Below are 18,251 nucleotides of genomic sequence, written 5' to 3'. Positions count from 1 at the left end.
TTGTGGTAAGGGACGGCCAGGGTACGTGAGCAGCGTCTCCATGATTGGATTGTGTGGAAAAAGGGGGGCCACTCACGTATGCTTGGCAGTACGCGCCGTACGCTGGCGCATGCAAGGTACGGCGGTAGTGGTACGGTACCTCGAACCACTCGGGCTATTTTTCTTCCCTGCTACTGCGACGTCGTGGCCCCTTCTCTTCTTTGCCTTCGTGTGCTTTCCGGCCCGTTGCCTTTGTGCTCTTGATCTTCGGATATCGGGACATCCGTCCAGGCAATCATGACTTTGACCCGCTCTCAAACGGGGAAGACCCCCAAGTAAGTGCTAGTCCTCTCGAACATGGTTCCCTTCGATGGTGGTGGGCACTGGGCACTGGGCACTGGGCAAAGACTCTCCCCTGCGGAGAAGCACCACCTTTAAAGGCAATGAAGGCCTCCGCCGCGCCGCGTCGCGCACACTTCTCTTCTTATTCTGATCGTGCTGACAACTGTCTGGACCTGTCAGAAAGATGGAGCGTCCTGGTTACATCGAAACTCCCGGTCGTCGGTCCACTAGAAGGACCCCGGCTCTGGACATGAGCGAACGAGAGGACTCCGCAACGCCCTCGGAGACGGCATCCACCAAATCCTCTGCGCGTCGACGCACTACTACCAAGGTGACCTCGGAGGATGAGCGGGAGGAGAGCCCTGCCGTGAAGATTGAGAGCAAGGACGAAACCACAAACGGTGCGGTCAAGCCTGAATCGCGCATCGTCGACGGCTGGGTGGAGGGGTTGGACCCCAAAGTCGACTACAGCGGGCATTACGAGTTCGGGGGCTCACCTGGAGTCCTCGCCATGATGATTGGTTTCCCCATTCTCATGTACTACATGTGGATTGGCGCGACGTACTACGATGGCAAATTCCCCCGCCGGGCGGAGGGGCAGACTTATAGCCAGTTCTTCTCTCACATGGTGAATCTCGTCTACACTGGCGCATACCCTTCGCTGAAGGCTTGGACGATCTACTGGGTGTTTTTCATCTTCGAGGGTGCCTGCTACGTTCTCCTGCCTGGTGTCACTGTCTCTGGACGCCCGCTGCCCCACGCGGGAGGAAAGCAACTTCCGTACTATTGCTCCGGCGTCTGGTCATTCTACACGAGCATTGCGGTGGCGCTTTTCCTGCACTTCACTGGACTGTTCAAGCTCTACACCATCATTGATGAGTTCGGTCCCCTGTTGAGTGTCGCCATTCTGTCGGGCTACCTGGTGTCTTTTGCGGCCTACTTTTCGGCCCTTTACCGTGGAGCGCAACACCGCATGACTGGTTCGCCAATCTACGATTTCTTCATGGGAGCTGAGCTCAACCCTCGTATGTTTGGTATCCTGGATTTCAAAATGTTTTTCGAGGTTCGCCTGCCTTGGTATATTTTGCTGGGTCTGTCAATGGGTGCCGCGGCTCGTCAATATGAGAACTACGGCTATGTCTCTGGAGAGGTCATGTTCCTCGTTATGGCCCACTTTCTCTACGCCAACGCCTGTTCCAAGGGCGAGGAGTGCATCGTGTCTACCTGGTAAGAGCCCCATGGCTGGAGTGACGCGTCGAGCGGAAGTGACTAACGGCGTGTATGATAGGGATATGTACTATGAGAAGTGGGGTTTCATGCTCATCTTCTGGAATTTGGCTGGTGTGCCCTTGAGCTACTGCCATTGCACCATCTACTTGGCGAACCACGACCCTTCTGAATATCACTGGAACCGATTCTTCCTCGCCTTTTTGTATATTGCCTACCTTTTCGTCTACTGGGTTTGGGACACCACCAATAGCCAGAAAAACCGATTCCGCCAGCAGGAGCGTGGCACCATGGTGAACCGGAAGTCTTTCCCTCAGCTTCCCTGGCAGACTGTGGAGAACCCTAAGACTCTGACTGCCGCCGATGGCTCGAAGATTCTCATTGACGGGTGGTGTAAGTTGCAATTGTCTGCGCCAAGACTTACCAGAAGCTGATATCGATTCGATTGATAGATGGCAAGGCCCGCAAGATCCACTACACGTGCGACCTCTACTTCGCGCTCAACTGGGGTTTGATTACCGGTTTCTCCAGCCCCTTCCCTTGGTTCTACCCCGTCTTCTTTGCTTGCATGATCTCTCATCGTGCTTTGCGAGACATCCAGCGTTGCCGGATCAAGTACGGTGAGACTTGGACTGAGTACGAGAAGCGCGTGCCTTACCTCTTCGTTCCTGTAAGTTTCGCTATGCCCTCCTTATGTGATTCTTAACCTCTGCTGACGGAATTCACCAACAGTATGTCTTTTGAGTGACGTTTCACGACATGAGTTTCTGTTGCCCTAGTACGCCGGGTGTATGATGGATCGGCCGTGTGAGTGAGCCCAAGTCACTCTCTTTGGTCCTTGGATTCGGTTCCCAAAATTTCTATATGATCTGTTCTAGGCTCTTGGTGACATTCGCTTGATATATATTTTGTTATAATACCTTCCGCTGGCCGTCTTGTCTCGGTTGATTTGATCGTGGTCTTCCAGCGGTACGCTTCGTGTACATTATTCACCATTTGTTTTCGAATGCTTCTTCTTGCTCTTCCGCATGTTGTACATTCTCAGAGAGATTCGTGTACTACTACTCAGTATATGAAAATTGCGCCCAACATTTTAACCCGACAGATTGTGCAAGTACTTAGATTGCGGCATACTTCATTCATGGTTCTGCGGCCCCAACCTTAGACATAGCTGCCCTCGACGTCGTGCAATATTAGTCGGGCAGCTCCACTTCGACGTAAGCGCCCCGCGCTCTTATCGATAAATTCGGTCTGGCGAGCTGCGGGCATCGACTCCCGACGAGCCTGTCATCCATACATCTTCAATCTGCCCGCCCAAAAGCTTGAAGAAGTTTCGAAATAAAGACAAGATAATTCTCATAATGCTTATTCAGGAGTCTCATGTGGATGTTCCCACAACGGCCGATGGCCAGGGAAAAATGCGTCAGTACCCATATCCCAGGAACTTTATGACCTGGCGTCGCGCCGAAGCTCCCCCACTACGCGAAGGCATGAATTGATGCCACTCAATGCTGTCGCTTAAGAGCTGAAACAATAATCTTTTATGCCGTTCCTGAGACGGGGAGTGCTTACCAATTTCTCAGGCATTTACATCTTCCACCCCACGATTCCGGGCTATCCAAATGCCCGATTCCCCGGAGTAGTTGTTTTCAGTGAAATCTACCAAGGTTAGAATGACCATGCCGAGAGATAGGCAATGAGAGCGAAGATATGGGGTGCAAATCCTCGCTTAACACGAGATTCGTACTAATCTGGGCTTCATTCGTTGCGCGTGGCAGTCACCGGCCCTGTGGCCCGATTTGCCCGCCAGATTGCTGGACAGGGCTACATCTGCGCCGCTCCATCAAGCTACCATGAATTCACGGGCCCGGAGCCGCTCAAGTACGATGTTGAGGACACGGATAATGGCAACAAGTGGAAGATTACCAAGGTCTGTATCACTTCCTGGGTTCTTCTCCTTCGATGATTTGAATTGTTTCAACATTACCTCAATGTTGTTGCTGAAGGCCATCTGGGTTGACTCTTGGTTATTACCACGCTAACAAGCAACGCGCCACAGAAATTGGCAGCCTATGACGAGGACGCTCGTCTCTCGGTTGACTATCTGCTCTCACTGTCAACCTGCAATGGCCGCGTCGGGGCCACGGGAATGTGTCTGGGAGGCCATCTAGCCTATCGCTGCGCCCTGGACAGCCGTGTCAAGGCTGCCGTGTGCTACTTTGCTACTGATATTCACAGCAAGACGCTTGCTCAAGGCAAGAATGACGACAGTCTGGAGCGAGCAGGAGACATCCAAGGAGAATTGCTGATGGTTCGTTATTTTTCTTTTGTTCACCGCGAGCATCTGTATCCTGTGCAACTCACACGCTCCCGATGATGGCTCCGAAGTCGCGATTGGGCATTGTGGGTTCACAGGTGTCCAAGATGGTCAGCTGACGGCTCAATGTTCAACCAGATCTTCGGTAAGAACGACAACCACGTCCCACCCGAGGGTCGCGACTTGATCCGCAAGACGCTGCACGACAAGGGTGTTCTATTCGGGTTCTATGAAGTTGCCTGGGCCCAGCGTAAGTCATTGTGCTTGCACTATTCATTCAACCTTGCCAACACCAATGAGCCTGAGGGTTCAATGCGATGTTGATGGAAGTGCCAGACTGACACTCACTCAGACGCTTTCATTCGAGACGAGCTCAGCAAAGGCCGATACGACCCTGCTATCACCAAGGTCTGCTTCGAAATGCTGGTGGAGCTGTTCGGACGCACATTGAAGCTTGACCTTGGCGAGCATGATGGGAAGAAGCAGGTGATTGAGGATGTGTGCTAGACAGGTGGATGTGATGTGGCACACTCCTCGGTGAAATGATTATCATGGAATGAAATGTTTTAGTATAGTCGCTCCTCGGTCTTTGACTATACCCTGAGAAAATCAAGATGATCTCCCAAAAGGCAAGTTGTTATGAGAATACGACACCCGGACAATCAGGGTTGGAAACGATTAGATTTACGAATTTGCGATGTGCAGCACAGCAATAAGACAAGGTATATATATATACGTTATACGTAGAGATCGTGGCCGTAGTCTCGATGTGACGAACACTAACGTCAGGATATGGAAATGAAGGCACGGAGTAGTCTCAAAAACCTAGCCTCACACCCGCTCTGCGGGTCCTGAGATTGCAAATGTTTCGTCTGACTCCCGATCAGGCCTCATTATGACATCTACGCAGAATTGAACACCCAGTGGAAGAAGAAATCCGCCTTCCGTAGGCGAGTCCACGAAGAATGAGAAATGACGAAAGTGGGATTCCTCTTTCGTTCATCGAAGTGGCGCCAAGACTGACGCTACGAACGTATGGTGCATGGTCGCCAGGCCGACGCGATCGGGTACCACTTTCATGGGTGAGTCGAGATCCTGCTCAAGCCTGGCGTCTTCAGCCACAAACTCATGTAGCTTACTAGCAGAAGCACACTACTACTTGCGTACTAAGTACTAGGCAAGTGTGCAGCAGTGCTAGTATTGCAAGATTTCATGTGATGACTGAGGAGAGAAAACAACATGGCCGCTCGTAGAGCAGACAAGCGGGGGTGGCTGGTCGGAACCGTGGAAGAGGTAAACATCCATTTCAGAATCGATGGACTCGTTTGATTGTTTGTATTGGCTTTGTGCTTGTGCTTGATGACTGCTGGTGAGAAGTCAGTAGAGAAAGAAAGCAGTGCTATCATGCTATGAATATTGTGACGAAGACATCCTGACGGGTTTCTGCTTTCAAAGGTGTCCGACGAAACAGTCGAGAGCGACACCATCGTCAGATTTGTGTCTGGCGGAGTCATCACTCCGAGACATTCGTTATTTCAGACGGACTGAGTTCTGGGCAATGGTTTGTTTCATCTATGCTCGAGTATGGTCGGTCGCACTATTCTGCCTTGACAGCTTGCTCGTTATCTGAAAAGGGTCCTCAGTTATACCTATACTTCTACTTTGTACTATCTGCTGTGACCGCAAGGCCAACTATCTTCAGGAGTACACTGCCTTTCGAGGCCATGCGACGATGACCTCGAAAGGCTTGTACTATTCTTAGTCGACCAGGCCAGGCTCACCCATGGACAGGTACCCGCCGTGTCTACGGGTACAAGTGTGGAACCTGACGAGCCGATCCCTGGCCGAACGATGATTGCGCAGGACTAGCGTATTTATGGATTGTACTGTACTGCAGCATGGGACTCTTTTGCCACATTCAAGTGTATAGTTGTAGGGCGCTTTCAGTAGAATGAAGAAGGGGAGAGGGGAGGGGGAGAAGAAACAATACGTCCACATCACCACATGCAGACCTGGCCAACCCTCACAGACGACAGTCACGGCACATATATTGAGCCTGATAGGCCCAAGATTTAATTAAAAGCTTCAGGTCCGAGTGCTGGACCAGCGACGAAAGAGGCTAGCAGCTGTCAGCTAGCGTGGTTGATTCCCTGCTCGACCTTCCATCCTCTTGCTTTTTCCCCCGTTGGCCTGAGAACTGAGGTGTGGTCAAGGTACCACCACTTCACGAGAGCGCCAGCACGGTCTCCAAGACTACCAGAGCCAAAAGCCAAACGTCAAGCCAGTGTTCCACGCTTCCCTCGTCTCCACCCCCAGCGACCCGTTGCAACTTCCCTCATCTTCTCGCCCAAGTCGCTACCCTGACGATTTTGTTACGGTCGCGCTCTCTCCACGCCGAATTCGACCCTCTCCATAGTCATACACCCGCCCCCCCCCCCCCCCCCCGGATCATCCTTGCGGTCACGGCCGCTACCTCATCGACGGGTCAGGGGAGTTAGCGCGATCTCCAGGACCCTCCCCCAGAACAGACTTGAGATCCGCCAGCAATTCGCGACTCTCGCGCACTCGCCCACGGCTCGTGACTAGCGGTCGTGCGCTCCAGGATTCGCCATGGGTTCAACGCAATTTGGGAACTTCCATGTGAGTTGCATGCGATCTTGCGCCGGAGAATGGCACTGGGCTGCTTCTGGCCCAATCGGCGGCCCGGGCTGCCTACAGCGGAGAGCTACGAGAGGCGGCACGGACGAATATATGCCCAGGAAGCAATGGAAAAGAGCCAAGTCAACGGATGCTGACCATTGGGAAATTCGATTTCACTAGGACTTCTGTCGCGATTCGACGTTACCCGTCTGCAATGTTCGTGAGACCTTTTGAGATTCCTACGAAACAGCGCCATTCATGACAGAATGCTGCGCCCACCGAAATCGAAACTGACCAGGACTCTCTCTCTTGTCGTATCTAGCTTTTCAAAGCCAACCAACCGCCGGGGATCAATTACGGAGGATGTGTTCTGACAGGTATTCCCTTAAGCGGGGATCGCCATCTCGCTAATCTGGGTGCGTATACATGTTTACATGCGACTCGTGGCGCCAAGTTGCAGCCGAGTCTGGGCTTTGGCTAATTGCAGGACAGGTTCAATCATTCTGGCCTTCATTGCCATCCTAGTCACAATTGCGCTGCTCTGGAGGTCGGATCGGAAGCATGCAGCGGTGGGACGCCGGTATGTTCAGTCAAGGGGAGGACAAGGTTGATTGCGTCGGAAAGTCGATGATTCGCTGATGCCGGTCTGTAGAGAAATTCAACTCTTCTTACTCGGATACCTCGTGATTGAGATTTGTGAGATCTTCACCGTCGGTGGGTTTCCACTCGCGGAAAGTGTGCGGAAGGTATGTCATTCACGCGAAACGGAATCTCGTTTCGGTTGGAGGTGGCGCTGATGGGTTGGACAGGGGTTTACAGCGGTCCATCTGGCGGCGATCACTGCCACCATCTGGATCCTCTTGATGAATGCGTTGGTGGGCTTCCAACTGATTGATGACGGCACACCCGCCTCCATCGGCCTCATCTCCGCATCCGCTCTCGCTCTCTTCATCGGCACCGGATACATTGCTCTCGACACCGGATTTTCATGGACGGGTCATTTTGATTCCAGTCTGGGCAACGGCAATAATCGCAATATCGGGCTCTACGTGCTGTATCAGCTATTCCCGTTGGTGTGCCTGGTCTTGTTCTTCTTGCTGGAGACCGTTCTCGTGCTGCGCGTACTTGGCGAAGTCCGTCCGATGCGTACGTTGCCTTTTCTCCTCCTCGAAATGCAGACTGAACCGTGGATACTGATGCGATATAGTCTACTTGGTGGGTGCGGCCTTGTTGTTTGCAATCGGTCAAATTTTCCAGTATGTGATCAGTACACATCTGTGCCAAGCCACATCCGGAAAAATCGACGGCGCTCTTTTTGAAACCTTATTCACCCTGCTCTCGGTCATTTCCATCTGGGGATTCTGGAGTAGCATTACCGAGGATGATTGGCCGTTGCCAGTCGGCAGTGGTTATAATTAAAGAGACATCACCGTCGAGATCTCAATTATAACAAAACAAAAAGAAAAGAAAAGCCCGGCCGAACAAGGCACACCTTTTGAAGCCGATGGCATTTGACGTCTCTTAATTGCGTGCAGCCCCATCACTCTCATTTACGTCCTTTGCCTTTTCCTCCGCCACATGCATGAGCTCCATCTTCTACGAGCACCCGAAGTATTCTTCGTCTTCCTCGTGACAATCTCTCAGCGTCACCACCAAGTGGAGGGAAAAGCGCTTTCCGTTGACGTTGTGAGACGAGGTCATGTTTCACGATCATTTGCGACTACTGCTTGTTTTCAGCCTGCTTTGTCCTTGTTACTCTGCCCACGTATCTATGAATTCTTTACCGGAGACGCTGTATGTCTTGTTGTTCTGAATATTTGTTATCACCTTCTTGTCTGTGTCATGAGCCTTCAGACCTACCTATCTCTATCACCTCGGTCTTGACTTGATGCGTACTGCGCATTCACGTGCAGGCTCGCGACTGATCCTGATTCCGCCCTCGGCGGTGCTACCATGCGTCCCATCACTGCTTTGATCTGTCAGATACCTCTTCGTCATGTATTTAGCTAATAATTGATGTTTCATATTGACTTATGATCTTTCCCCGCATTGGAGGTAGAGATTTCCCGGACATTCCATTCGCCATGCGGACATGGGTGTGGTGATATAGTATCATGTTGATTGAATGCGCCCAAAGCTTGCAGAACGCACAAGGCAATAGCCTTCGTCCATACGCACCTATCAGACTACAAGATATTGGCGAAGTTGGACAAAGTGTCCCCATCATGCATCGTACAAGACGTTAGCGGCGGGGAAAATCTGTACAACTCTCGGAAGAAGATTGAGGTATATCGATATATGCAAAAGCGATGACATCCAACAAAACTGCCACCCAAGCTACTTTTGGATCCTCTGGCCCGACCCTCTGTTAGTCGAGTACAATCTTCCAACACCAGCTTTCCTCCATATCAAGTCCAACCATCATTGCACTAGTACAGCCGTGTCACCCTTTTCCCAGATGTTGCATGCCCATGCATTCGTCATCCGTCCGTGTCTCGGACTGTCCGGGTCGTATTGAAGCTATCATTCCGGCTGGATTCGTCATGTTTGTTCGTTGAGAGGGGGAGTCGGGGGGCTAGTGTCACTGTGCGAGCACGATGCAACAACCGGGAGTGGTCATTGAGTATGCCACCTCGCTGGCAATTGGCATGACATCAACTCAGCAAAGAAGACGTCCACTTGGCTTCATTCTCATTTGTCAAAGGTCAAACTGAGATCGGTCCCACGAGTCCTCGTGGCTGTATAAGAAGGAAGAAGCTGTCCATCGCTCTATGTTCTTCCCGACTACTCGTTGACTCTTAGACCCAACTATCATTCGAGTGATTCGAGACCCCTGCCGAATAGTCCTCTGAAAAAGGATTTGGTCAACATGCAGATCCTCTCGAGTATCCTCCTCGCAGCCGGTCTGGCAACCAGCGTCCTGTGTCTGGACACGCCTGTCCCTTCTGCACAGACGGGCCCTGCACCTTCGGCAGTTACTCCAGCCGCTCAGTGTCAACGAGTGGGGAGTGCGAACCCGAGTTGTAAGATATCACGGAGCATCTCTTTCTCTTGTTTCATTGAGCAAGACCCGAGCTCTGTAGCCTCGCTTATATGATTTCAGGATCTGTCCCCGTCTAACTTCTTTCCTTGACCACCAGTGTTCGAAAAGAACCGCGAAGCCGCTGCTCTCCTCCCTCCCAATTGCGATCTACAAGCCTGTCTCAACGTAGGCCCTGTCCTCACATGCATCGTTAAAGCCCTGCAGAACGGCAACCTGATCGACCTTGCCGGATGTTTGACCACGGGCATTCAAGAGGTGTGTGCTCGAATCACTTGCAAGCTTTCTTTTCATCCTCCATGACCGACAACTACAGCCCTACCACTAAAGTTGTCGACCGATGATCACCCACCTGTCCTGCTTGCTCGGTTGAAAACTATAGTTGCAGGACTGTAGAAGAAATTTTCTCTGTTCCAAGACATACAAAGTGTAAGTACTGTGGCTAATACATGGCAAACCCCCCGCCACAGATCTGCGCTTGCGGAGTATGCATCCCCATCCTGGGAAGCCTGCTGAGTGGTATATGTTCGTCGACCACGGTGAAATCTCGCAAGACAGCTTTCTTGCCAGGGGCCACTCCTCTATCTTCTGCTTTGACTTCCAAGCAGCTTGTATACGTGGACAATGTGACTTTGAAAGCGGTTCCGAGTCCGACTTCGACCCCCCATCCCACACATGTTTGACTGGGTTTATTGGGACTGTGGGAGGGCAGGCGAGTTTGGTGAGTCCAGATTGGACCAACTGGAATGAGTAGCCAGTTTCAGGCATAGGATGGATTTACTGTTGATCGAGGGACAAATTGGTTCGGTAGCTGTCTTTTTAGGGCCAAATTGACGAAAAGTATGGTGATTCCATTATTGGGAAGGGTTCTGTCTGGTCCAGTCATAGGTCAAGGAAGCGTCGAAGCTGCCCTTTTTGATTTTAGTAGCACCCTGGTGATGTCAAACATTCGCATGAGTCATCGTGTATGAGCCTACGAGGCCGAGCAGGCAACTCTATCTTCAGATTTGGTTTACAATTGCAATGATTGCAAGCAAAAGTGCCTGAAGCCGGTGCCGACATTGAGTAAGTAGGTTGGGAGGCTCGAGAGGAATCTGAGCCCTTTGAAGTACACCACTTTTGCGTCGGCCATGTTCAGCATCCTTTCCCTTGGGACAGCACACTGGCAGTACTCGACATGGCGAATAGGCAAGTTCTTCAAAGGAGAGGAAGTAACCGTGAACAGGCCATGGACATGGTTTCAAGTGTTCTCCCTTCTCTTTTTTCCATCATAGCCGCACCTTCACATCTACACAGGGCAGAGTCCACTCGCGACGGCCCGTCAGGCTACGTAGCCATTCCAAACCCACACCTGTCCACTCCTCTGGTCCCTCCACGCCCAGACGTTGTTGTGCACCTTCGAGTGCGGCGCCGGCCAGCGCCTTGGCGGTAGAGTTCAATGTATCAAAGACAAATTCAGCCATTCCATCCCCAGCCATTGGTGTCTCTGTTGTGGCGTTGCTCGGGACGTAGGACTCAGCAGGCGTGGAGCTGTACCGGGGCGCAAACCAGTTGCTGCGTAGGTCGAATATACATCTATCAGACCAGTGGCAGGATGATGCAAAGAGAATCAAGAGCAGGGCGGAGCAGTAAATGCATGGCCGGTGGATGATGTAGGTAAGCGCAATGAAGGAGATGATGAATAGTGGTGAGGCGTTGGTGGGGATGAACAGTAAGGGCAGCCAGCTAGAGTCATGTCAGTATCAGAGTCACTGCTCTTTGTGTGCCCCCTATTTGGCCTGGCTTGGTCTTTGAAGAGTCAGGCGCATGTGCTCGCTCACTTACCTGCGGAGACAGAACATGGTGGATGACGCCAGTCCGCGGCGGGGGACTGGGCCGAAGGGGGTGGATGGATAGGGTAGTGATAGAACTGTGAGGGTTGCTTTTAAGTGAAGCAGGGAGAAGGTTCGGCCACAGGCCCAGATAAAAGCTGAATGTGAGAGACTCTTAGATGGTTTCAATACTGATCGGAATTCAGCGATCACCGTTATCCCACAATCTGCATCCACAATACTTGCGCCTGACTGGCTCCTGTATCGGGCATCCTGCAGAAGTGACGTGACGCACCGCCCGGTAAATACCGTTACATACAGTGGTTTTAGCCACCGCACTAGCCACAATACTGTTCTGCGCTTCTCTCCAAATTGGCCATCTCCTCTCTCTCTCTCTCTTTCTCTTCAGGCTCGCACAATCTTTGTCTTCTCTCATCTTCATCTTCGTCCCACTTTCGCCCATCTCGTTACAACCACATCAATTTCATTTACCATTGCTTCAATTTCATCTTGGCTGGGGGTTTTCACTCCTTGACTGCTCGAAGGAGAGCTCTTTGAAAGCTTGCATAGCTTGGAATTCGTGCGGAGGTCGCCTGACTTTCACGGCGCGCGGCAGAAATGTCCACCCCAAACGATCTCCAGGCCCTGCTGGCTAGCATTCGTCCTCGGCCAAACGGTGCCAGCCAGCAAAATGGTGCTAGCCAGGAAAACCTGCATTACCCGAGGCCCCAACAGGCACAGCAGCATCCTTATCCCCATGGCATGTTTCCGCCGCATCCTCAGCAGCAGCCCCAGCCCTATGATGGCCAGAGCTTGCCCCATCCTCAGTTGCACGGTTATCGCCATCCCTCGGTCTCTTCTGCTCTGCAAAGCCCTTCTCCTGCGAATACCCCACCTCATCATGGTTCCGATATTCTCAGCCCCAATCTGCCGACTCCCCGAGCCGATTGGCAACATCAGCAGCAGCAGCAACACTATCAGCAGCAGCAGCAGCAGCAGCAGCAGCAGCAGCCATACCCGTCGCCGACTTCCCGTCAGCCAAGCAACCAGGACAGTGCCGCCAGCTTGCTCAATTTGCTGAGGTTCAGTCAGGGCTCGGGAGCTTCTCCCCAGCCTGCCACGATGACTCCCGAGCAAGCTCGATCGCCTGTCCCAGAGCATCCCTCGTCGCACCCCTCGTCGCACGGACGAAATATTTCCGCGTCTGACTTGGTGGCATCTCTCTTTGGCCAGAAGCCTGTTCCCGCAGAGCCCATGAACGGGCCTGCTGCCGCACCGGCACCAGCCTTTGTGCAGCCAACTGAGCCAGAGGGTCCGAGCGAAAACACCCAGGACATGTTGCTGCGTCTTCTCAATCGAGCCCAGCCCAGCTCTGCTGCGACACAGGCACCCGAGTTGGTCCCCAGTGTTCAGTCCCCTCCTTCGCAACGTGGTTCCGATGGGCCCGTGTCGCGCAGTGGTCGCGACAGTATTCTCATGGAGATTGTGGATGCCTCCCCTGCCGAGATTGCAGTGACGGAGACTGTCGCGTCTCCCGTGAAGGATTCCAAATTCACCTATGTCAATCCCTTTGACCAGCTCGCCGCGATGTCGCCGCGCAACAGCTCCCCACAGCCCAAGTCCGATAATGAAGGTCCGTCTGTGGAGGTGACGAAGAAGGAAAAAGTCAACATCTCAGCTACCATTGAGCCTACTGTTACTGTTCCCGCTCCTCGACCCTCGATGGCTCGTCCCAAGCGCCCTAAGTCTCCAATTTTGCTCCCCGAGCAGCGCGAGGCTATGAACGACGTCGTCAGCCGTCTGGTTGATGAAATTGGGCGAAGCATCCACGGTACTGGAACGGCTGACCAGGAAGCTGTGGTAGATGTTGAAATCCCATCTACCCAGCAAAATGGATCCAATGACCTGATGGCAGCTCTGCGCAACCATATGCGTGACACTGTCTCTCGTGCTGAGGAACTTCGTGCTGAGGTTGAGGCCCAAGCTGCTGAAGCGCCCATGGAGCCTGACACTGCTCCTGAGCCTACCAAGGCCGTCGAGACCGAACCGGAAGCTGTTTCGACTCCAGCTGTAAAGCTTAACAACGAAACTGCCGAGGCCCTTCTTGACAGCTGGGAAAGTGCCGAGGACAGTGCTGAGAAGGAGGAAGAACGTGTTGTCACTGTTCACAACTTCCCTCTGAAGCCTTTCATTTCCATCACCGTGAAATCCTCAGTTGGCAAACTTGTAGACTTCCGCGATGATGGAATCATGGATATTGCCCGGCTCAAGAAGGAATTCGATCAGCTGGATCGTTCGCTGACCGCTGCCACTTCGGATTACATCGTTTATGCTCTGGCGAAAACCGGAGGTATTCGAATTATCCGCCAAGACGACGGTAGTGACCGGCAGGTGTTCCGTGCCACTCGTGATCGGGTCTTCAACGTCGCCCTTTGCACAAACCATGCGACTTCTGGCCAATCTGACGTTCAAGCCATTCTTGGTATTGCTGTCAGCGGCACTGTTTACTGGGCTCTGATCTCTCGTGCGGGCAAGGATCTGTTCGAGCTCGATGCTCTGGAGAGCGAAAGCTTGATTTTCCCCCCTTTCCCAGCCTCTGATGAGAACACTTCTGGCGGCCAGCTGAAAACGCGCGCCAAGCGAAGCTCTCGTCACCCCGACCTCTTCGCCATTGGTCGTGGGAAAAATATCTATGTGATCTCCCCCAAGGCGGCCATGTCCCCCGCCTACGGTGTGTCTGGCTCTCAGCGCACTGTCAACACCGAGAAGTTTTTTAAGGAGCGCTCTCTGAAGATCTCGACTGGCAAGGCTGGAAAGGACTTTGCCTTCAGTGACGATGACACCGTCATTGCTTCTCTCGACAAGACCGGCCGTCTTCGCTTCTGGGACATCACCGATATTGCTGAGAATCCTTCTCTGCTCGAGAGTCAAGCTCCCTCGGAGGTCCGAGTCCCTCTAAACACCTTCGTGACTGGCTCGCCAGCGGAAAAGTCGTGGCCGACCTCGGTCTTGTTCCTCGACAAGCTCCGTCCGTACTCGCGAGCAACTGCGCTGCGGTACATACTAGTTGGCCTCAAGCAGAACCACACCTTGCAGCTCTGGGATATTGGGCTTGGTCAGGCTGTGGAGGAGGTCAAATTCCCGCACGAAAATGAGTCGGACGCGATCTGTAGCGTTGTCTACCATCCTTCGTCGGGCATCATCGTTATCGGACACCCCACCCGCAATTCGATCTATTTCCTTCATCTCTCGGCGCCGAGGTACAATCTGCCTCCCATGTCCCAAGCAGCCTTCATCAAGGCTGCCACCGAGAAGGAGAGTTTTACGAAGCCTGAATCAACCGCCTGTCTTAGTGGGATCAGAGAGATCTCGCTCGAGTCCAAGGGTCAGCTTCGAAGCTTGGAGCTTTTGCCGATCACCAAGTCTGCTGCTGACAAGCGTGGCGCCGAGGAAACCGGATTGTTCGAGCTCTACGTTATGCACTCGCGTGGCGTGACTTGCCTGAACATCAAGAAGGAGGACTTGGGCTGGTCTGAGGATAACAAAATTATCCGCGCCGTCGACGGTGTGGAAGCGGGCACTGTCTCAATTTCTGAGCTTCAGACCTTCCCTAGTTACATCGCCGACGAACCATCAATCAACGGCGACGCTGCATCAATCCAGTCACGCTCGGCCAAGGAGACTGTGACCAAGACGACAGACACTGCCGAGACTACTGCGGGTATCAGTCAGCCACGCAATGCCTCGCCGACTAAGCTCGCCAGCAAGAAGAAGGCTGTCGACAAGGTCGTCGAAGAGACCACTAAGGATTCAATCGATACCGTCGGTGGCGCTGAGAAGGCGGACAAGAAAAAGAAAAAGAAGTCTGCTCCCGCTGTCACAGAGACCCCTGAAAAGGGCAAGGAATCAGTTGGCATGGGTGCTGTGGAGCCCGCGGGTACCAAGGACCACAAAACTGTTGTATCATCTGCCGTATTGAGACCTTCGGTGGAGGGCCTTGAGGCCAATATCAAATCTGGTCTATCCAATGGTGCTAGCCCCGATGAAGTGTCCAACACATCTCTTAGCAGCATTCAAAACGCTGTTTCTCTTGAGATTAACAAGAGTCTGAGCAGTCACTTCGAAGCTCTGAATCGCCGGATCAACGACGAACGACGCGGTTGGGACACTGCCTCATCTGCGAAGCTGGAGAAAGTGCTTCGCCTAGTATCCACCACGCTATCGGAAGGCGTTGAGAAGACTATGGCCAGTATCATGTCCACCAGTATTCAAACCGATGTTATTCCCACTCTTAGCCAGGCTGCTACTGCCGCTGTTGAAAGGCAGCTTGGCTCTGCTGTTGAAAAGCAGCTTGGAGGCGCACTCAACGATGGCCTGCGCCAAGCTTTGCCCAAGGCTGTGAACGCGGCCATTCTGCAGCCTGCTGTCATGAAAACCATCTCCGATTCTGTCATTCAGAAATTGTCATCCAACATTGACGCCGCTGTTCAAGCTGCTATCTCGCCTCTGACTGACAAGGTCACTCGCGACCATCAGAAGGTCGAAGCTGAGTTGGAGAGACATTTCAGCGCTCAATTACAGCATTTTGAGGCTCAACGCCAGACCGATCACGCGAAGATTGAGCAGCTGTCGACGGCGCTGCAGGATCTTTCTGGAAAGGTGACAGCACTTTTGGAACAACGATCTACCAGTCAGCCTTCAGGTGACGATGAGATGACTGCTATCATGAGACTTTTCTTTGTAGAAGGCAACATTGAAGCTGCGACACTCAAGGTATGTTTGGATCCATCCCCAGCAAACGACCATATCAATGCTGAATTCTGACAACTGCTGCAGTGGATTGAATCTTCTCATCAAGCCGATCTATTCGATAGTGTGTTTGTCCGTGTGGACCCAGAATACATGCTGAACCTCAGTGTCATGTTGAACCTCTCGGTTGCTGTGGCCGTCACGGTCTCATTGGACACGAACGTTGGCAAGCGTCTCAAGTGGTTGGAAACGACACTGACCGCAGTTGATCTCGAATCTCCACAGGTGAGCGGTATACCGCCCCGGCTTACAGTTTCCATTATTTGCTAACGAATTTTTTTTTCTTTTCTTCGCACAGAATGCCCATTTGCGCATGTCTCTTGTTAGAAACGAAGATTTGCGCCAAGTCGTACCGTTGGCGATGAACAAGCTCGGCCAACGCCTGCATGCCTTTTACATGACCGCTACCCAGGACAATCCCAACAGTCCAAGCCCTGCTCTCATTGATTGGCTTGTTCGCCTGATGCACTTCACACGCAAGATCATGAGTCAATACGCGGCTCCCGCTTAAAGGATCCAGGGGAAACCCCTGAACCGTACATTGGTTGACCTTTGTGCTTTCCAAAATCACTCTGCATATGTGCTGCTGGAGTCGATTACACTTTTTGCATGATTTTGACACGATCTACGACGGTTGGAAACCTATGCTCCATATGTATTTGACGCGAACGGAGATGATGCATTTGAACGGTCATGGGCGTGGTAACTGAATATGAGCGTCATTTGCAAGACACACTCACTTTTTTTGAGTGCTGCATTTCGTGGACGTTTATCTCCACATACTGCTATTTCTCCCCCATCGATTCGTGGAATCTTGATGGGTTCGGGGATCCTCATTATTGCGCGTCATTTATTTCAACTGTTTAATTTTTCAACAATTCTATAGCTATTTTATGAATGGGGTGGTTTCTGAATGATTCAGGTGAACATCTCTCGCTGTGTCTCCTATAATAATCCTGACAGATACTCTTCTCCAGCACGGATAGTCATTTCGTAGAGAGCATGTGGAAAAGGAAACTGGAGCGTCAAACTCATGAAGAGGAAAAGAAGTAATATCTCGGAGAAGGGATAAGGTAGGAGTCAACTACCTGCAGCTCCCGTCCTACCAGGTGACAGGCAAAGCCTGATATCAAACCTTGGAAGGAAGAGGTCCAAGCTTGAAACAAAGACTTGGAAATTGCATGATGCTTTCGCGTAAGTTATAAATCAAGACCACATATTCGCAGATGAGGTAAAAAGCTCAGGATTATTTCTGTTCCACAGGCCCTTGGACAGGATTTCTTTTGATCATACGGTCTGTTGACCAGAGACTTACGGAAGTAGATCAGGAGTGTCCGAATATGACAGTGCCGTTTACCAGTACCCTGAGAAAAAGAGACTCCGCTCATTACTTCGAAAAAGTTCCTTATCCTTCTTTGCGTGATGGCCGACGGGCTCGTCCCGGAGTGTAAGAGCCTCAGCTAGACGCATGGTCTTATCAGCAGAGCTGGTCCAATCTGGTTGTTAAGGTTGCACGTTGCGCGTTGAGTAGATTCGAAAAATGTGAATCAAACAGAGAGCCACGGTTAAGAATCGTGCGTGGCTAGACTTGGTCACGTCTTGAAGCTGCAGAGGGCTCATCCGTCGTTGGTAGGCGATGGGTGACACGATCATACGCTCCGAGGGCAACTTGACTGTTCCGAATTTCCACTCGTTGCCAGGAAAAAGAGAGAGAGAGAGGAGAGCAGTGCATGGTTTTCGAACCGGAAGAGCAGGCTTAGATATGGCACGTCTCATGGGGCATTTGGCCCGGTTGGTTCCTCAGTCTCGTCTTCATTGTTATCGTCATCGTCGGTTTCGCTGTGTGACCATGCGTCTGTATGGTCATGAACCTGGGTTTGGCTTTCTTTGGTGCATCTTTGTTGAAAGTCCACTGGGATATCCTTCGACGCATTCCCGGGGCCTATTTATAGGGTGTGGGCGGTAATGTGTTCGTTTGCGTTTCTCTTAGTGCGCCATGCCTCGCCAGGTTAGAACTGCGCCTCGGAATCTAGGTCGATGCTCTGAAGGCGGACAAGGACCTGAAGACCCGACTCTCGATTTTGTG

The 18,251-nt window shown here is 52.1% G+C and overlaps 5 protein-coding genes across 5 annotated transcripts; 4 read left to right on the top strand and 1 right to left on the bottom strand.

The window, feature by feature from the left end:
- Positions 1–505: 505 nt before the first annotated feature.
- N7539_007166 (C-24(28) sterol reductase) lies at positions 506–4,372 on the top strand (the record flags this gene model as incomplete). The annotated part of the gene is made up of 8 exons (XM_056936767.1): positions 506–1,548; positions 1,610–1,941; positions 2,001–2,218; positions 2,328–2,355; positions 3,327–3,478; positions 3,608–3,859; positions 4,004–4,115; positions 4,218–4,372. 8 exons carry the CDS (start codon positions 506–508, stop codon positions 4,370–4,372), a joined length of 2,292 nt encoding a protein of 763 aa, XP_056787566.1.
- Positions 4,373–6,475: 2,103 nt separating this feature from the next.
- On the top strand, positions 6,476–7,924 carry N7539_007165 (chitin synthase export chaperone; the record flags this gene model as incomplete). Its single annotated transcript, XM_056936766.1, has 7 exons — positions 6,476–6,505; positions 6,686–6,721; positions 6,828–6,921; positions 6,998–7,085; positions 7,158–7,251; positions 7,315–7,651; positions 7,713–7,924. 7 exons carry the CDS (start codon positions 6,476–6,478, stop codon positions 7,922–7,924), a joined length of 891 nt encoding a protein of 296 aa, XP_056787565.1.
- A 1,450-nt stretch (positions 7,925–9,374) lies between these two features.
- Positions 9,375–9,873, top strand: N7539_007164 (uncharacterized protein; the record flags this gene model as incomplete). The annotated part of the gene is made up of 3 exons (XM_056936765.1): positions 9,375–9,528; positions 9,646–9,803; positions 9,862–9,873. The coding sequence occupies 3 exons, from the start codon at positions 9,375–9,377 to the stop codon at positions 9,871–9,873; spliced, it is 324 nt and encodes a 107-aa protein (XP_056787564.1).
- Positions 9,874–10,813: 940 nt separating this feature from the next.
- Positions 10,814–11,386, bottom strand: N7539_007163 (uncharacterized protein; the record flags this gene model as incomplete). Its single annotated transcript, XM_056936764.1, has 2 exons — positions 10,814–11,270; positions 11,370–11,386. 2 exons carry the CDS (start codon positions 11,384–11,386, stop codon positions 10,814–10,816), a joined length of 474 nt encoding a protein of 157 aa, XP_056787563.1.
- A 588-nt stretch (positions 11,387–11,974) lies between these two features.
- N7539_007162 (uncharacterized protein) lies at positions 11,975–16,676 on the top strand (the record flags this gene model as incomplete). Its single annotated transcript, XM_056936763.1, has 3 exons — positions 11,975–16,129; positions 16,193–16,390; positions 16,464–16,676. The coding sequence occupies 3 exons, from the start codon at positions 11,975–11,977 to the stop codon at positions 16,674–16,676; spliced, it is 4,566 nt and encodes a 1,521-aa protein (XP_056787562.1).
- Positions 16,677–18,251: the final 1,575 nt, after the last annotated feature.

Source organism: Penicillium diatomitis (assembly GCF_028827545.1).
Source record: "Penicillium diatomitis strain IBT 30728 chromosome Unknown utg000010l_segment0_segment0, whole genome shotgun sequence".
Taxonomy (NCBI): domain Eukaryota; kingdom Fungi; phylum Ascomycota; class Eurotiomycetes; order Eurotiales; family Aspergillaceae; genus Penicillium; species Penicillium diatomitis.
The sequence above is the reverse complement of the archived record's forward strand: the minus strand, read 5'-3'. Positions and strand labels throughout refer to the sequence as shown.